This window comes from Narcine bancroftii, chromosome 5, assembly GCF_036971445.1.
Source record: "Narcine bancroftii isolate sNarBan1 chromosome 5, sNarBan1.hap1, whole genome shotgun sequence".
In the NCBI taxonomy this organism is placed as follows: Eukaryota; Metazoa; Chordata; class Chondrichthyes; order Torpediniformes; family Narcinidae; genus Narcine; species Narcine bancroftii.
This window is the reverse complement of record NC_091473.1, coordinates 192,083,372-192,102,672: the sequence shown is the minus strand read 5'-3', so window position 1 is coordinate 192,102,672 and position 19,301 is coordinate 192,083,372. Positions and strand designations below refer to the sequence as shown.

The window sequence follows — 19,301 nt, the reverse complement described above, 5'->3', positions numbered from 1 at the left end:
GATATATAAATAACACTGTTTGACCTGCTGAGTTTCTCCAGCATTATGTTTTTGCGTCAACCGGATGTCCGTGAAGTTCCTTGGGCCGTCCAAAGGGGGGCTTGCTAGGGCATCTTGAACGTTACCATTCCTTCTCCCTGTGACGTCATCGTTCATCTCCACCAGCCTCTGGGGAATAATTGTATTAAAAGCTGAGCTGAAGCTGGTGAACAAGGCAAGCTCTCCTCTGGATGCCTCTGAATGAGTCGCGGGGAGAAGGATTGCGGCGTGTGAGATGCCCCAGTCGGGGAGCAGGGCCACCGTCTGGGGGCATCGTCTCCCAGTGAAACCAGGAACCGCTGAACAGCTGTGAAACACGAAAGTGCAGACACCGTGGTTGAAGTTAAAGCACAAAATCGGAGAAACCCAGCAGGTCAAAACAGCAAGCAGGGGGAGGGGGGATAGCTCTGTGAATAGAGAGGGAAAGGGGTGGGGAGCTAAAGGAAGAAAGAAAAAGGGATAGGGAAGGGAGGGAGAATGGAGAGTAGGTTAGTAGAAACTGGAGAAGTTGATGTTAATGCCATCTGGTTGGAGCGCACCCAGGTGAAAACACGAAAGTATGCAGACACTGTGATTAAAGTTAAAACACAATGCTGGAACAACTCAGCAGGTCAAACAGCGTACTTTAGACTGCACAGCAAAGGCACTGAGCAGCTGGCCAAAGCAACCTTGCACTCAACGTTCGCAACACCAAGGAGCTGATTGTGGGCATCAGGATGAAGAAATCAGTGGCCCTCCCTGGATGAGGCCTGTCTTCCAGTATTTCAAGCAGCTGCACTCCCTCTCACTTTCCTCCCAAGTCAAGTTTATTACCATCTGATTGCACGGGTACAACCCGACGAAACAGCGTTCTGTGGTCTTCGGTGCAAAGCATACAGGCACATAACACACATACAGCCAAACAATACACATGCAGGACAGTTATTCATATATACAAAGAAATAAATAAATGCCTTTTTGTGAATATGAGTTCCAGATGTGAGCATTCGTTCAGCATTCTCATTGCCCGTGGGAAGAAGCAGTTCCTCAGACTGATCCTGGATCTCTTTTCCTGTGGGAGCAGCTGAAAGATGCTGCATGTGGGGTGAAAGGGGTCCTCAATGATGTTGCATGCATGCCCTCTTCAGACAACAGTCCCTGTAGATTACGTCAAAGAGGGAAGGGGGGAATACTCCAGTGATCCTCTCGGCTGCTGTTATGGTCCTGTTAATTGACCTCCGATCCATTTCTCTGCAGCAACTATGATGCAACCAGCCAGGACGCTCTCGATAGACCTCCTGTCGAAGGCTGACTTAATGGTGGCCGGTGGCCTTGGCAGCTTCAGTCTTCTCAGGAAGTGCAGTCGCTGTTGCGGCCTCATGACGTGAGGAGATGTTGCGTAACTGTGATAGGTCACTAGTTAAGTGAACTCCAAGGAATTTGGTTCTCTCCACTCTAGAGTTGTTGATGTGTAGTGGAGGATGGCCGCTTCTGGTCCTCCTGAAGTCCACGATAATCTCCTTTGTCTTGTCCACGTTGAGACCCGGGCTGTTACTCTCACGAGATTTTCTTCCTCTTCTCTGCAGTGCAACTCAATTGTCGTTGGTGACGAGGCCGACTACAGTTGTGTCATCTGCAAACTTGATGACACTGTTGGAGCTGGATTTAGCAATGTGGTCATGGGTCAGGAACGGGATGAGCACTCAGCCCTGAGATGAGCCACTGGTGGTGCTTGATGTTCTGCTACTGACCCGGACACCGTGTGGTCTTTTTGTTAGGAAGACTAGGATCCAGTTATAGAGAGTGGTGTTTAGTCCCAGCGAGGACAGCTTCTCCACCAGCCTCTGGGGAAATGATTGTATTAAATGCTGAGCTGGTCAATGAACAGCAGCCTGGTGTATGAGGCGTTGTTTTCCAGGACAAGGGACAAGGCTATAGCGTTGTCTGTGGAAAAGTTTCTTCCATAGATGAACTGGAAAGGCTCCACTGTCTCTGGGAGGTGTGCTTTGGTGTGTTCTATCAATAGTTGCTCGAAGCATTTCATAATGGTGGAGGTCATTGCCACAGGGCAGTAAGCATCGAGGCCTGTTATTGTTGCTCTCTTGGGTACCATGATGACGGTGGCTGTCTTGTACCCTGCAGGAATGATGGATTGTGCGTGAAACTGGTCTGTGTTTAAGGCTGACCCTTGATTTTCCATCTGGACACTCTCCATTGGATGGTGAATGTGTGACCAGATAATCGCTGCTTCAGGTCCCTTGCAGAGCTCTGCTGGAAAACTATAGCATCATGTAACGCTGGAAGAAATCAGAGGGCAGAAGTTGGAAACCCTTCCTCAGAGATTGATGCTGTTCGACCTGCTGAGTTCCTCCAGCAGTATGTGTGTTTCTCTAGTACCGATGCTGGCTGGTAGATAAATGGGACAGATTTATCCTGTGGAACTCGTGCGATAGTTGATACCATGTCAAAGTTCACCCCACTATTTCTGGCCCAAAATATAGTATTTTCCACCTATCGTGGGTAAAAGTCAACCCCCACATCCCCTATTTTTGGCCCCAACCACCCATCCACCAGAGCTCCCAACGCCCATCCGATCTCCTGACACTCTGCCCACAGACCCTTGCCTCAGCCGCTCGCCCCATCCGATCTCCAGATGCTCCGGCCGCACACCCATCCATGGACTCTTGCCTAGGCTCCAGCTACCTGTCTTTCAGACCAGGGTTGCCCCTCGTGACAGATGGCCTGGGGTCCTGCCCACCACAAGACTTCACACACTAGACCCCAAGGAATGAGACATATAAGACGGAGCGGAAATCGGCTATTCAGCCCATCGAGTCGGCTCTGCCATTTAATCATGAGCTGATCCATTCTCCCACTCAGCCCCACTGCCCGGCTTTAGGTAATCAGGAACCTATCAATCTCTGCCTTAAATACACCCAATGAATGACTTGGCCGTGCACCCAATGATGTACCTTCAGGCTACGACTGCATGGCTACTAAACGACATTTTTCACTCTCTCTCTCTCTTTGTAATGACTATAAACCATGCTCTTCATGGTTCCAAAGAGAGATTAGGCAGGCAGGATTGACTGGAGAATTTACTCACTTGGAAAATTGACCTTTTGAGGAAAATGGGTTGGTTCTGCACCAGCAGTCCAATTCTCTGCTGCAGTGTTAAGTGGGGAGTTCAAGTTCCACTATCTGTAATCCAATGGTTCTAAAATTTCTCATTCAATTGCCTTGCAGGATTATTCATTTGACAGCCACCGGGGAGAAGGAGAATTGGCAATGATCTAAGGGAATCGAGACAGATTCTGCGCAGGAAGAGTATTCAGACCAATACCCTCCAGGGGCCCCGGCGGACATCATGGGGCGCAAAAAGATTCAGATCACGCGTATCGTGGATGAGCGTAACCGACAGGTAACTGTTTAAGTTCTTTCATTGTCGATTGGTATGAGTACAGCGCTGATGAAAGTGTTCTCCAGAGGAAGTTTGCAGACGCCATGAATGTAGTTTTAAAAACGCACAGTAAATTCTGGGGGAACTCAGCCGGTCTTGCAGAGTCCGCAAGAGGTAAAGATATATTTACTGATGTTTCAGGCCTGCGCCCTTTTTTCAAGGTACAAGAAAAAATCAGGCAGGCGTCTGAATGAAGACTGGGGGAAGAATGGGAGGGGAAGGAGTCCAGACCAACAGATAAAATATGGTAATTAGACATGATAAGAGGAAAGGTGATATTTGATTTTGGCTCTGTGAAAGGAGACGGGGAAAAGGGAAGAGAGAGAGAGCTGGGGGAAAGGAGGAGAGGTGATATTTTTAACGGAAACCAGAGAAGTCAAAGTTAATGCCGTCCGGTTCGAGGGTGCCAAGGTGGAAGTGGTTCCTCTACTTTACAGATGGTCTCAGTCTGGCAGTACATGAGACAATGGACAGACATGTCACCAAGGAGTGGGGAATTGAAATAAGTGGCCGCCGGGAGATCCACAGTATTCCGGTGGACAGAGCTGAGCTCCATGGTGCAAAGCAATACACATGCATGTACAGGCGTAACACATACAAATAATACATACGAACAGCACTTGTATATAAAATTGAAATGAAAGAATGTCGTTGTTCAATAAATAGTTGTGTCCCGGAGGGTTTGAGCAGTTCATCGGTCTCACTGCCCATGGGAAGAAGCTGTTCCTCAGCCTGGCGGTTCTGGTGTTCTTTGGGTTACACTTCGTCAGTTCAGCTTTCAACACCATCGTACCCTCAGTACTGGGTGAACAACCTGGGCCTCTGCACCTGATTCCTCGGCTTCCTTCATCAGAAGACCACAGACAGTATGAATCGGAGAGAATGGCTCCCCCCTCACCGGCAATCAACACAGCCACACCTCAAGGATGGTGCTTAGCCCACCGCTCAACACCCGTGACTTTGTGGCTCGCAGCGCACATCAAATGCCATTTACAAATGTGCTGATGACACCACGGACATGGGGAGGATCACAAACAGCAATGAGGAAATGAAGTGAGTGAGATATATCAGCTCGTCTGTGGTGTAACAACAACAGCGTTAGAAAAACTAAGGAACTGTGGACTTGTGGGGGGGGGGGAAATCAGGAAAACACAAACCACTCCTCATTGAGGGGGGTGGGGTCAGCAGTGGAGAAAGTTAAAGAACTTTAAATTTGTGGGTGTTGACATCTCTGAAGATCTGTCCTGGGGGCCTCCACGTTGAAACAATCCTGAAGAAGGCTCACCAGCGGCTATACTGCGTGAGGAGTTTGAGGAGATTCGGTATGTCACCAAAGGCCCTTGCAAATTTCCACAGGTGTACTGGGGAGAGCATACTGAGTGGTTGCATCACTGCCTGGTACAGAGATGCCAATGCACAGGATGGGAAAAGGCTCCAGGGAGTCGTGAACTTGGCCGGCTCCATCACGGGCACCCATCTCCACTCCGTCGAGGACATCTATAAGAGGTGGTACCTTGAGAAAGCAGCCTCTATCCTCATGGACCCTCATCACCCAGGCCGTGCTCTCTTCACGCTGCTACCATCAGGAAGGAGGTACAGGAGCCTGAAGACGAACACTCAATGGCACAGAATCTGCTTCGTCCCCTTCGCTATCAGATTTCTGAATGGACAATGAACCACAGTTCCTTTTTTTTTAAGCACTATTTTATTTACTTTTTAAATGTAATTTTATAGCTTTAACAATTCTGCTGCAAAACATCAAATTTCATGGCATATTCATGATCCTGACTCTGACAGGAGTAGCTGGAAGCGTGGGGTGGTTAAGCTCCTAACTGATGTTGCGAGCCCTCTTTAGTCAATGATCCTAGTAAATCCCATCAATCAGGGTTGGGGGGGGAAGCCCTGTGATCCTCTCTGCTGCGCTGATGGCCCTGTGTATTGACCTCCGATCTGGTGGGTCGGTCTTCATATTAACATGTTTTTGCCACCGCCCACCCCACTGTCAGCTTGCCTGGGTACCTTCACAGTGAGATGCGCACATTGGTATTCCATGCAGCTTGTTAGCTCACCTTAGCACATGAATGTCACGGCACAGTACATGCCCTTTGGCCCATGATGTTGTGCTGATCCATATCTACTGGCCAAATCAAATAGAACCATAGAATACTACAGCAGGGAAACAGCCTCTTCAGCCCTTCTAGTCTGTGCTGACCCACTGCCACTGACCTGCACCCAGTCCATAGCCCTCCATACCCCTCCCATCCATCTACTTGTCCAAATTCTTCTTCCATGTTAAAATTGAGCCCACATTCACCACTTCAGCTGCCAGCCCGTTCCATACCCACCACACTGTGTGAAGAAGTTCCCCCTAAACTTTTCCCCTTTCACTCTTAACCCAAGTCCTCTGGTGAAAATGAAACCCTCCTGACCTCGTGACCCTCTATTTTTCTTTCATCCATGTCTCTCAAATGCTCCCCTACTGTTCTAACCTCCACCATTACCCCAGGCACCCACAACTCTATTAAAAAAAAAACTTAACCCTGATGTCTCCCCTAAATTTTCCTCCCTTCACTTTCTGGTGTTTGCTACTCCCACCCTGGGAAAAAGGTGTTGGGTCCACCTTATCGATGCCCCTCATAATCTTGTAGACCTTCAAATTACCTCTCATTCTTCTTCGCTCCAAGGAGAAAGGTTTTAGTTCTTGATTTAATTGAAAGGCAGAACAAGTTTCCCCTGCCTGACACTTTCCTGAGGTATAAGGGGTGCGTAAAGGCAGCAGAAATCGTTGTATATGTGCTCGTGAAAGCTACAGAATTTATTGAGTAAAGAAAATGCATCGTCAAGCACGACTACATTACACACACATACTTATATACAGAGCAATATTGTGATGTACAGCGTTTTTATAACACTAAATTTAGAACCTTAATTGGGGGCACAATTTTCACTGTTTAATTAACAAGATATTTCAAACCAGAAAATGTCACAGCTGCAGAATTCATACTGATGGAGATCAGAACACAGCAGGATGAGCAAAATCTCTCCCTCCCTCCATCTACTTCCCAACCCCAGTAGCACCAGGTTTGTGCCCTGAGTGACATGAGGAGCTGCAGAAATTGGAATGGTATACCAGTCTTGCAACCTGAAATATTGACTGACCCGTGGCTGGTGTCTGACTCTACTGCGTGCTCAAGGTTTGGACCCTGCCGCACACAAATTGGCACTAACGTGGAATCACTTTGGGAAGATGAATGTCCTCATTTGCAGCGGTCAGTGCAACGTTGTTACAGCACCAGCAAATGGGGTTCGAATCCGGTGCTGTCTATAAGGAGTTTGTACGTTCTCCTCGTGTCTGTGTGTGTTTCCCCTGGGGACTCTGGTTTCCTTTTACACTTCGGAATGTACCGGTAGTGTAGGTCAAATGGGTGTGTTTGGCTCGTGGGCCAAAAGGATCTGTTATTGTGCTGTATGTCCAAAAAAATTTTTTTAAATCCTAATTGTTCTGTAAAACATAGAATAAAATTTTTTTTTAATTTTCAAATTTAAACATACATCATGGTAACAGGCCATTTCAGCCCACAATGCCCAATTACACCCAATTAACCTACAATTATTTTACATTTTGAATGGTGGGAGGAAATCTGAGCACCTGGAGGAAATCCGTGCAGACACAAGAAGAACGTACAAATTCCTTAGGCAGCGACTGGATTCAAGTCCTGGTCGCTGGCACGGTAACAGCGTTATGCTGCCTTCTCCACATTCCCATCGGGAAAGACGTGGATTGCACTTTGCTGCTCTGTTGAGTGCCTCGACTCTGTCTGCCGCAGTAACGTGGATTCTCCTAGTGGCCACCCATTCCCAGTTCCATTCCCTTGCTGACCTGTCTGTCCATGGTCTCATGAATTGCCAAGCTGACACCACCTGCAAATTGGAGGATCAACACCTGTATTCTATCAGGCCACTTTCCAACCGGATGGCATTAACGTCGACCTCTGTTTTCCATTAGGGTCTCCTTGTCTCTCTCGCTCTCTTTTTTTCCCTTTCTCCTTTTCTCCAACTCTGCATTCACAGAGTTACCCCCTCCCCTGATCAACTCTCAGCTTTTCTATCCTGGCCTCCTATCCAAGTCCGCCTATGGTCTCCTGGCTTGTGCTCCTCCTCCCCCTACCTTTTTATACATGCGCCTGTCTGCCCTTCATACCTTAACGAAGGGCTCAAAACTTTGGTTTAGATATCTTTGCCTCCGATGGATGTTGCGAGACCTGCTGAGTTTCTCCACCACTTTTTGTCTTATTCCCTTCATTGCAGACAGAGTAAGTTATCGTTTAAAGCAGGGGTGGACAACCTTTTAATTTAATTGTACAGCATGGTAACAGGGCCATTTCGGCCCATAAGTATGTATCCGGGGGGGCGGGGGGCGGGGGGGAGTGGGGTGTAGGTTAATTGGGCAGTATGGACTCATGGGCTGAAATGGCATGTTAACCATGCTATATGTCAGAATTAAAAAGTTTCCCAACCATGGCTTAAAGTGTCCCATTGCACATTTTCAACACAGGTTAGATACAGACCTCCCTGAGTTTATAAAGACCAAGGCCTGTGCCCCAGGGGTAGAATGGGTTAGGACAGAGGTTCTGAACCTTTTTTTTTCCATTCAAATACCACCTCAAGTAATCCCTTACTAAGAATGCCATAGGTGCTCTGTGGATTACTTAAGGTGGTATATGAATGGAGAGAAAAAGGTTGAGAACCACTTGGTTAGGGGGTGAAACACTAAAGCCTGCAGAAACTGTGATTGTAGTTAAAAAGACAGAAAAGCTGGAAGAACACAGCCAGTGTCAGCGTCTACAGGAGGTAAAGATATATTACCGACTTTTTGGGCCTGAACCCTTCTGCAAGGACAACTACCATACCTTGAAGAAGGGCTCGGTCCTGAAACCTCACTAATATATCCTTACCTGCTATGAACTCTGCAAGACCTACCGAGTTCCTCCTGCTTTTCTATGTTTTTAATAGAATGGGTTAGATATGAGTAGTTTCCCTGGTGGTTCCAGGGCAGGGACAGGATTTGTTATGAATCCATCCATCATGGATCTCTGCTTGATATCAAATTCCCCCTGTAAACAGTGACAACGGCAAGCTCGGGGCAGTGCCAGCGTTGGAACAGCTGCCTGTCAATAAATGATAGCATGGTGCTCATGTTCTGGAGGTCTTTGTTGGGATTTGTTGGCCCCAATCAATTGTACCAGCAGTGAGGAGGCCAAGCAGCCAGCATGCCAGTCCGTCTCCTGGTAACGGCTCTACATCCATTCCCACTCGCTCCCCCCCACCCCACTGTAAAGCCATTCAGTGGCTTAGCCTTTCACTTCATCTGTGAAGTGTCAGTCTCGCCTCTGGTGACCTTCTGAGAAGGAAGATTGTGTGCTCTTAATCTTAATTCCAGTGTAGGGGGAATTCTAGTACATGCAGTGAGATGTGCTCTGTGGCAGAGAATCCACTGCCTGAGGTGCCTGTGTAAGTTCCCATGGGCACCTCACAGAACAAGGAAGTCTCAGAGGCCCGCACTTGCTGGGTTTTCCTTTAATTATCTTTCAATCAACAGATAACCAGCAGCATCAAATAAATGGCTATTTTTGTGGGGAGCTTGCCGTGCACAAATTAGTTTTCTGCATTCCAACAGGGACTTTGGAAAATCCATAAAACACAAAAATCTGAAGACACTGTGATTGTCGTCAAGAACGCAAATGCTGGACGAACTCAGCCAGCCTCACAATATCCATCGGAGGTGCAGATATATTACCCGATGTTTCAGGCCTGACCCCTTCCTCAAGGAATGAGTGGGGTGGGGGGAAGAAAAAAGAGGTGTCTGAATTAAAGACTGGGTAAAGAATGGGAGGGGAAGGAGTCCAGACCCACAGACAAAAAGTGTAAATTGGATATGATAAAAGGAAGTGGAGAATTGATTTTGGCTCTGTGAAAGGGGATGGGGGGAAGAAGTGGGGCGGGGTGGGGGTTTAATGGAAACCAGAAAAGTCAATCCCATCCAGTTGGAGGGTGCCCAGACATAAGATGAGGTGTTCCTTCAGTTTGCGGGTGGTCTCAGTCTGGCAGTCCATGGACAGGCATGTCAGCAAGGGAATGTGGTGGGGAATTGAAACCTTTTCTCTCATCGTATCCAGTTAACCCCTTTTTTGCCAGTTGGTCACGCCTGACTCTTTTTTTCACTCACGCCTTGAAGGAGGGCCCTGGCACAAAATGTCAGTAATATATATTTACCTCCTATGGACCCTGTCAGACCAGCTGAGTTTCTCCAGCATTTCTGTATTTTGACTTTGGAAAGTCCACCTTCGGGATGGGACTTATTGGAAGACACGATAGGTTGAATCTCGTTTGTTCTTCTGTTTCTCAGAGGAGGAAGATCTGAAACTAGGGGGCATCTATTTAAGATGAGAGGGGCATCAGCTTCGCACGCATGATGGTGGGTATGTAGAGCGAGTTGCCACAGGGGATGGCTCCAGCAGGGAGATTCCTCCCATTCAAAAGATGTATAGGATGATTCTTAAAACTTAAAAATGCCACCTTAAAATCGAGGCCGTCCTGTGAACCGGGTCTCAAATCCGTACCGTGACGGCAAAGTCTCAAGACCACCACCATCTTCCCACTAGCTCCGACGCAATCTTGCGCGTGCCCCGTTAGTTATTTGCAAAGTCTCAGTGCTCCCCCATGGGGTCCATCTGCCTGGTCTGACTACTGTCGGCCCTATACGGGCTTTAAACAGCCTGTTATGGGAGACAACGGTGGTTTATTTTAAAATTTACAAATAAAATTAAAATCTCTACAGGGTAATTTGTTATTAAAATATTATGATTTGCTTTTAACTGCATCCACTAGCCAACAGTAAGTGCCAGATTTTTTGGGGGGAGGTCGTCTTATTCAAAACCCTCATTGGAGAAGAAAATAAGTCGAGGCAAGATTAGCAGGGCTGGGACTTTTCTCTTTGGACCGAAGAAGGATGAGAGGAGAACTTAAGATGTCTGCAAGATTCTGAGAGCGTAGACAGGGTGGACATTCTGTGCTTTTTTTTTCCCCCAGCGCAGCAATAGCCAACACCAGGGGACATCTGTACAAAATGAAAGGAGGGAAGTTTAGGGGAGACGTAAGGGGAAAGTTTTATTTAAACATCGAGAGTTGCGGATGCCTGGAATGCCTTGCCAATACACAGTTCAAATCCGTATTTTCAATTTAGTGCTCCAATGTGTCCTTGCGATATGTGGCACGCGATTCTGGGTGATGGCAGCATTGCACGAGAGTAGCGTGCAGCCTACACTCTCACGATGCTGACTTGACCACGCTCGCAGTCTCCATATTCCACATTCAACCTGATCTATTCAACATTCAGTGATTAAAAATGGTATTTTTCAAGTTGGGATTTTTTTCGACTTATGATGGGAGTGCCAACCCCATCATGAGTCGGGGGATTGCCTGTAGGGAGAAACTCTTAGGCATATAAATGAAAGAAAAACAGTGGGTTACGAGGAAGGAAGGGTTTAATACTTTTTTGGAAGGAATATATGGGTCAACACAGCATCAAGGGCCAAAGGGCCTGCACTGTGCTGAAAATTCCAGGGGGTCATCCTATACATGTCATCTACAAGACGGCATTTACGGAGGACAGGTTACGTGGGCAGGAAAAGATTTGGAGGGATGTGGGCCAAACACAGGCAAATGGGCCTACCTTGTTTTGCATGAACACGATAGGCCGAAGGGCCTGTTTCTGTGCCCTAGGACCGGGTTCCTGGATCTCTCTGCCAATTACGGCAAGTCAGATGACCGGCCCTTCCTGCCACTCAGAGCACAGGATGCAGGAGTGCAGTAGTTAAATTTCTGGGTTCACAAGAAGAGATTTGGCCCATGGATCCAGAGCCTCAGGTTTGGAGCCCACCGTCCCAGCTCTGCAATTTAAATTCAGTCACCAATGTTCGTCTGGGATTAAATGGCCTTAAAAACAAATCCAGTCCATCGGTGGGAAAACAAGAAAACTGGTTCTGGAGGACTCTGACCAGTGCGGACAAACTGAGACATCTTGGGATCCATGTCTATAAGTCATTCGAAGCTGCTGCGTGAGTTGATAGTGTTGTTAAGAAGATCGATGGTGAGTTGGCCCTCATTAACCGTGGGAACGAGCTCGAAAGTAGTGAAGTAATGTTACAGCTATTCAAGGCCTTGGTGAGAGACCCCACCTACAGGTTCTGTTCTGGATACCTCACCTACAGGAAAGACGTGGATGCTGCAGAGAAGGTGAGGAGGAGATGTGCAGGGATGCTGCCTGGATCGGAGAGTATGCCTTATGACTGCAAATTGAGTGAACTTGGTCTTTTCCCCTTGGAGCGATTGAGGATGAGGGGTGACATGTCAAGATGATGAGAGGCTTTTTTTCCCCAGGGCTGAAATAGCTAACACCGTCATTTTAAGGTGCTTGTGGGGGAGGGTGGAGTGGGGTGCATGGAATATGCTGCCGGGAACGGTGGTGAAGGCAGGTACAGATAGACCCCTATTTAAGATATTTTTGACTTACGACACAAGTTCCCAAACCGAGCCCCGTCGTAAGTTGGGCCTACCTGCGCAATGGGATTTTCTTTTTAAGAGAGTATTACAGTGGTTCTCAGCTTTTTCCCCCACTCACGTACCAACTTAAACAATCCCTTACATGGGATGCCATGGGTGCTCTGAGGTCAATGCGTTCTCCTCATGTCTGCGTGGGTTTTCCCCAGGGACTCCGGTTTCCTCCCGCCGTTCAAAACGTACCAGGATTGTAGGTCATGGGCTGAAAGGGCCTGTTACCGTGATGTAAAATGGAGGGTTATGCAGTAGAAAAATTCTAGGCAGTTGGAAGAGTAGGTTATTAGGTCAGCACAACCCTTTGGGCCAAAGTGTGCTGCAGATTTCTGTGATCTATGATCTGGAGCCCTTCAATTTTGGCCCATGCTGTTGAATGCCAATCGCTTTCCATGGCTGCGGCATGACCTGCAGACTTCCCCCAGCTAGTTCATTAATGCCCTCTTCCATCTCTACCTAGTGTAACATGTGCGTCACTCCAAACCCACCAGTGGGGTTGACGTTTATCATTCTCCTCGGATCACGGGCAGTCAGGGTTGGGAAATGCCCATTAGTCTTGTGTGGAAAATTACAATCCAGGTAAAGTCCCTCTTTCCTAACCACCTTATTGAATTCCAGTGTTCAAGGTTCCTTTTGCAGTTACGTAATAATACATATAAAAATATATGATTATAGAACACACATCACAATGCAGACCCTTCACCCCACAGTGTTGTGCCAACCAATATATAACTACTGGGGAAAAAAAACTAGGCCCTTCCTATCCTGTATCTGTCTATTTTTCTTTCATCCATGTGCCTGTCTAAGAATCTCTTAAATAGCCCTATTCTTCCAGCCTCCCACCACCACCCCTGGCAATGCATTTCAGGCATCCATAACTCTGTAGATTAAAAAAAATCCCTGATGAATCTCCTAAACATTCCTCTCTCCAATTTGTACAGAACCTCTGGTGTTTGCTACTCCCGCACTGGGGGAAAAGATGCTGGCTGTCCACCTCCCAGAATCTTGTAGACCTAAAGTGACCTCTCAACCTTCTTGGCTCCAAAGAGAAAAGCCCCAGCTCTGCTAACCTTACCTCATTAAGACTTATTTTCCAATCCAAGCAACATCTTGGTAAATCTTCTCTCCATGGGCTTCCACCTCCTTCCTGCAATGAGGTGACCAGAACTGAACACGATATCCAATAGGCAGACGAAGAGTCGCTATGAGCATCACCTGATGCCACACAGTCAGAAAGAGAAGCAAAAGAGGGTCTCCCCCCACCCCCGAGTCATTGAGTGTCCGCTGAGTGGCCTCCAGTGCTCCCACAGTCTCTGCACCCTGCATCAAATCACCTCTGACCCGCGGTGGAACAGTGTAAAGGGAGCTTTTGCTCGAGCTTCGGGTCTGAGATTCATGATACTCCGCCGGGGCCTCCCTGGCCTCAAGTGGGGCCTCCCTGGCCTCGGTACAACCTCCAGAAAGTGTCTGCAAGAGAAATATAGCTTGCCCTTTTTAAATTAGATGTGAAGGTGTGGTAACAGGCCCTTCCGGCCCACGAGCCAGAGTTGCCCAAATACCCCACCCCGAACCCTTTTGAGCATTGGGAGGCAACTCGAGCTCCTGGAAGAAGCCTGTGCTGAAATGGGGAGAGCATACCAATTCCTTACAGACAGCGCCAGTTTCAAGTTCGGGTCGCCCCCAAAATATGACCAATCTACGTGGTCACGGTTGGAAAGACGTCCAAGGGGGTGGATGGAGTGAGAGGGAGGGTCTCACAGCTACTATTGGGAAATGTGTCAGGATAAGATAGGTGTCCATCTCAGTGGCTAGACTTCAAGCAGACAGCTTGTCTGATCAATGTCACCTTGCTGTTTGTGGGAGCTTGCTGTGTTTCCTATATTAGAAGCCCTCTGACTATCACAGGCTTTGGGAGAACTGCGTGGGTGAAGATAAAAATCCTGATTCGATGAACTTGACCTTTCTCTCCACCACCCCTGACCCAGGTAACCTTCACCAAGCGGAAGTTCGGGCTGATGAAGAAGGCGTACGAGCTGAGCGTGCTGTGTGACTGCGAGATCGCTCTCATCATCTTCAACCACTCCAACAAGCTGTTCCAGTATGCCAGCACGGACATGGACAAAGTCCTGCTGAAGTACACCGAGTACAATGAGCCCCACGAGAGCCGTACCAATGCCGACATTGTGGAGGTGAGTTTGCCCGTCTTCTCTGACCCCTTTCTGGAGAACCTGTTACGAGCCCAAAGGACCCCAAAATCCAGCAGTAATAGACATTCACCAAGATGAGTGGTTTTTAGAACAAAAGTTATTTTTAATCAACTTTAAACATGAAATTAGAATCAAACTTTAACTTAACTCTATAACTAACCCAAATTAATCCCCTTCTAATTCTAAGTGCACATGTATATAATGTGTGTATAAATTTAAGAAAAATTCTTTGGTTGACAGTTCAATCTCACTCCTCCTTCTAAGTTCTCTGGATGCAGGCAATTCTTATACTGTGCACAGAATTCAACGTGTATAAAGTTCACCAGGTTTTGGTGCTCGAAAGGTAAATGTTTACCACTCAGGAAGGTTCTTGTAGGGTTTGCAGAGAGAGATTTGTTGTTCCAGGATTTCCACAACTGAGGTACCACCATTAGTCACCTCAATGTCTCGCTGATGAAACTTCCCCCAGCAGGGTTTTCCAGATGGTGCTTCTTTCCTCAAGCTACTACAGAGTTCCATTCCTCGTATTCCAAGAGAAACATCAGATAGATAGCGCTTCCAGCCATCCACTGCTTTGGAACTTTGTTTCCAACCAGCTTTTCCTGGCTTGCACTATTCAGCCGCTTTCAGTGTCTCACACACACTAGCTGAGAGGGCTTGTCTCTCTCTCTCTCTCCAACTGAGACTGCCAGAAAGCCCATGTGACTCTCTCACTTGCAAACCTTCTTCAGCAAACAACAGGAGTTCTTTCTTCTCCTCGAGCTGTTGTTAAATAAACAAAACCCAGGAGTGAAAGGTACTTGTAGTTATCCTGGCTCCAGTTCATAACCATGGTCATTCATTTTATGATGTCAGTTCAATTAACACCTACTTGTGAATGTGCATAACATTCTCCAGAGATCTTCAATATTTCTTCAGTCTTTCAAATAAGATCTGTTTTAAAATGTGTGTATGTATGTAACCTACTCTAAATCTTAACAAATTCTCCCAAAATTATAAATCCATTACAAACCAAAGCCGCCACTCAAGGGTGAATGTTTAAGGAGGGACTTCAATGAGGGGAGTGTGGAACAAGCTGCCAGCGGAAGTGGTGAATGCGGGCTCCTTTTTTAACATTTAAGAAAAATTTGGATAGGTACGTGGTTGGAAGGGATCTGGAGGTTCAGGTGCTGGTCAGTAGGATGAAGAAAAACAATAGTTTGGCACACTTTAGAAGGGGTGAAGGGTTTGATACAAATGGCAAAAGCAGTGTTTCCCTGCCTTAAACATCTGGGTTCCAACCGTGCTCTGCTGCCCTGGGCATACGAGGTTTTACTAGTCGCTGCGTCAGAAAATATTGCCTGTCTCTAATTATCCTTAAAGTTAAGTATAGTTAAGAAGGCCTATTGGATGTTGGGCTTCATTAGTCAGGGGATTGAAGGGTCATGTTGCAAGTCCACAAATCTCTGGTGAGTCCACACTTGAAATATGGTGTTCAGTCTCGGTCACCTCATGACAGGAAGGATTTGGAAGCTCTGGAGCAGGTGCAGAGGAGATTTAACAGGATGTCGCCAGGATTGCAAAATAAGTCTTCTGAGGCAAGGTTAGCTGAGCTGGGGAGCGAAGAAGGATGAGCGGTGACTTGATAGAGGTCCACAGGATTATGAGAGGCATAGATAGAGAGCCGGTACCTTTTTTCCCCAGGGTGGGAGTAGCAAATACTTTGAAACCTCGTTAGACCACGATTCGCTATCCGCAGAATTGCTTATAGCGCGGGTGTCTGTGGACCCCAAACTTTGCAAGTGAGTTGATAAAAATTCAGAATCCCAATAATAAAAGAATGCACTTGGTTTCTTTCATTGAAATTGTTAGTTATAGATCACAAATCCTTCAAAAACTGGTAATATTTGGGTTTGATTATCCGTGGGCCCTCTTGACATATATGCATCTGTTCCGCGACTCGGCTGTAACACAGTATGAAATCCTGGACCCCAACTACTGCATTCTAACGAGGTTTGACTGTAGCAGATGCCAAAGTGAGGAGAGGAAAGTTTGGGGGGCATCAGGGGTAAGTTTTTTTTTTACAGAGAGTTGAGGGGGCCTGGAATTCATTGTGTAGGTGGTGGTGGAGACTGGAACAATAGGGGCACTTAAGAGACTCTTAGACAGGCACGTGGATGAAAGGAAAATAGAGGATTTTGACGTGAAGGTTTTTTTACATGTAGGGTGCAGTTGCAGAAAAGGGTGCAGAGGCCCAGGGTTTGTTGGCCAACACTGAGGGAATAATGGTGTTGAAGGCTCAGCTGCAGCTTGTCCCAGAGGAGGGTCATGCAAAGGGTTGAAGGGGTATTTGCATCTGAGGTCACGCCCCCGTCTCTGCCAGGAGGGGCATTCCCTCTGGATTTTCAGGCCAGGGGAAATGTAGTTCAGGTACATACCAGCCAAGAGGCCGTCTTGGCACTGATTGGATTTAACGACAAGCTGTTCTTTGACCTTGCACTGTTGTAATTCCCACAGAGGTTATTAATTAATCCTCCTCCCCCTCCACACAGCTCGTCCAAAACTCTGCCGCCTACGTCTCACTCACCTTTGCACGTTTCCTTTTTAACCTTCTGAGGTCTCCACTGACAAGGCCACCATTATTTGCGTGCCTCCTACGTTTTAACCCTCTGCTGAGGTCTCCACTGGCAAGGCCAGAGTTATTGAAGTAAAACACTAATGTCTGCAGCCACCGTGATTGAAGTAAAAACACAACGCTGGAGAAACTCAGCAGGTCAAACAGTATAAAGTAGAGATAAGTCCATACCTTGATTAAGGGCTCAAGCCTGAAACTTTGGTTGTGTATTTCTATCTTTGCTTACATGGGTGCCACAGTTGGCATAGCGCAATGCCTTTACAGCCCCAGTGATCTGGACCAGACCTAGGTTTGAATCCCGCTCTGGCTGTGAGGGGTTTGTACGTTCTCTCCGTGTCTGTGTAGGTTTTCTCTGGGGGGCTCTGGTTTCCTGCCACCCTTCAAAAAATGTGTGGGTTAATGGGGTGTAAATTGGCTGGCACGGACTCGTAGAGCTGGATCAGCCTGCTAAAGTACTGTATATCTAATTTTTTTTTAAATTAAAGTTTGCATAAAGTACACTGTTTCTCCAGCCATGTGTTGTTACTTCAATCACAGTGCCTGCAGACTTTAGTGTTTTACTCCCGTTTTCCACCTTCCAATCAAGATCGCCCTCATGGTGCAGCGACAAATTCATTCTGCAGTGTCCCACTTTCAAATAGGAGGTATCGAGGTGCAAGTTAGTTTCTGGCCGATGGATCCGGGACTCACCAAGAAACAGTGGGACAACACCATGATAAACAGGTAAAAACACAATGCTGGAGAAACTTACCTGGGTTAAACAGCGTACAGGTACAGGTACTCCCCAACTTGCAACCTACTTGAGTTCTGTCCATCCACATATGTGACCCAATTTTTTTTAAAAAAAATTATATATTTATATATAGTCTGGATGTAGATGTCTTCTTTTCAGCGTGCATGCCTGAGTCTTCAGTTGGCGCATGCATGATGGGTTTGTATATTGGAGTTCAATTGATTACACAAGCGTGGTGGGTTCGCGTATTGGAGTTCGGTTGGCACATGCATGGTGGCTTTGCGTATTGGAGTTTGTTGGCACATGCGGAAGAGTTAAGGGCGCAAATTCTCTATCATCGGGACACTTAACTCTCCCACATGTGCCGACAAACTCCAATACACGAACCCACTGTGTATGTGCCAACCGAACTCCAATACACGAGCCCACTGTGCATGCGCCAACCAAACTCCAATATGTGAGCCCACTGTGCATGCGCCAACCTGGGTTGAACACACAAGCCCACTGCGAGTGCGCACAGAAATCCAGATGGCCATGCCCAGCCTATGAACACTGACTAACAATGTAAGTACGCCCATTTTTCCTCTTATCTGGTCGCTATTCCTTTTATAATTTGTGAAATACAACAAAAATCTACGTTGAAAAAAAGATTTGATTAAAAAGTTGGCTTTAAGACTTAACGGGCAAAATTCAGACGCGTCCATTACGAGATACAATTAATCCTTCGGTCCCAATTACAGTCGTAAGTCGGAGACTACCTGTATTCTATATAGCAAAGATAAAGTTATGTTCCCAACATTTCGGGCTTGAGCCCTTCATCGAGGTATGAGCAAAATGTCGGCAGGCATCTGAACAAAATGGTGGGGGGAGGAGCACAGTCCAACAGGCTGGTGGTAATAGGTGGATGAGGGAGGGAGGGCACCCCAGTAAGCAAGGGGCGGCGGAATGGCTTGTGGCCTTCTCTGTGACAGAGAGACTGGGCACAGACTGGGAGATTGGTCGCTGAGCACCTTCACTCTGCATCAGTTACAGGGATCTCCCAATGGCCAATCATTTTAGTTCTGTGTACCACTCCCATACTCACACATCTGTTCACAGCCTCGTTCTAGCCCACCAAGACCACCCTTAAATTGGAGGAACAACACTTGCTTTTTCATCTGGTGCTGGCATTAATGTCGACTACTCCAGTTTCTAACCTACTCTCCTTTCTTCCACCCTTTCCCTTTTCCTTCTTTCCCTCACCATTCACAGTCCCATCCCTCCTCTCCCTGTTGGATGCTGTGCCCTCCCTCCCTTATCCACCTATTACCTCCTGCCTGTGGGACTGTTCTGCTACCCCTGCCCCCCTCTCCCCTCACCGTTTGGTTTGGGCGCCTGCCGGCATGTTTCTGTACCCTGTTGAAAGAGTCAAGACCAAAACGTTGGTTATATACCTCTTTTGCCTTTATCTCACATAAAAGTGCACAGCTTGACCCTGCTGAGTTTCTCCAGCGTTGTGTTATTACTTGTGTGCCTCCCCACATTTTTTTTAACCCTCTCCTGAGGTCTCCACTGGCAAGGGCAGAGTTATTTGTGCGCGGGATGACAGCAGGTCACCAGCCAGGGTTGTGGTGGTTTGGGGTACGGGCGGGCGGTGGGGGGGGGGGGGGGGGGTCC

At 47.3% G+C, this 19,301-nt stretch overlaps 1 protein-coding gene across 8 annotated transcripts in view; it reads left to right on the top strand.

Moving 5' to 3' along the window:
* The window catches only part of LOC138764468 (myocyte-specific enhancer factor 2D homolog), a 96,251-nt gene that overhangs the window by 53,386 nt on the left and 23,564 nt on the right, over positions 1-19,301 (top strand). For 6 of the 8 annotated variants that reach the window (XM_069940439.1, XM_069940441.1, XM_069940435.1 and 3 more), the window contains 2 exons: positions 3,265-3,439; positions 14,077-14,280. In XM_069940439.1, coding sequence (XP_069796540.1) covers positions 3,386-3,439; positions 14,077-14,280 — 258 coding nt within the window. In that variant the 5' untranslated portion in view covers positions 3,265-3,385. Of the gene's footprint in view, positions 1-2,320; positions 2,395-3,264; positions 3,440-9,884; positions 9,954-14,076; positions 14,281-19,301 lie in introns of those variants that run through there. The other 2 variants (XM_069940442.1, XM_069940438.1) reach the window with 2 other exon arrangements.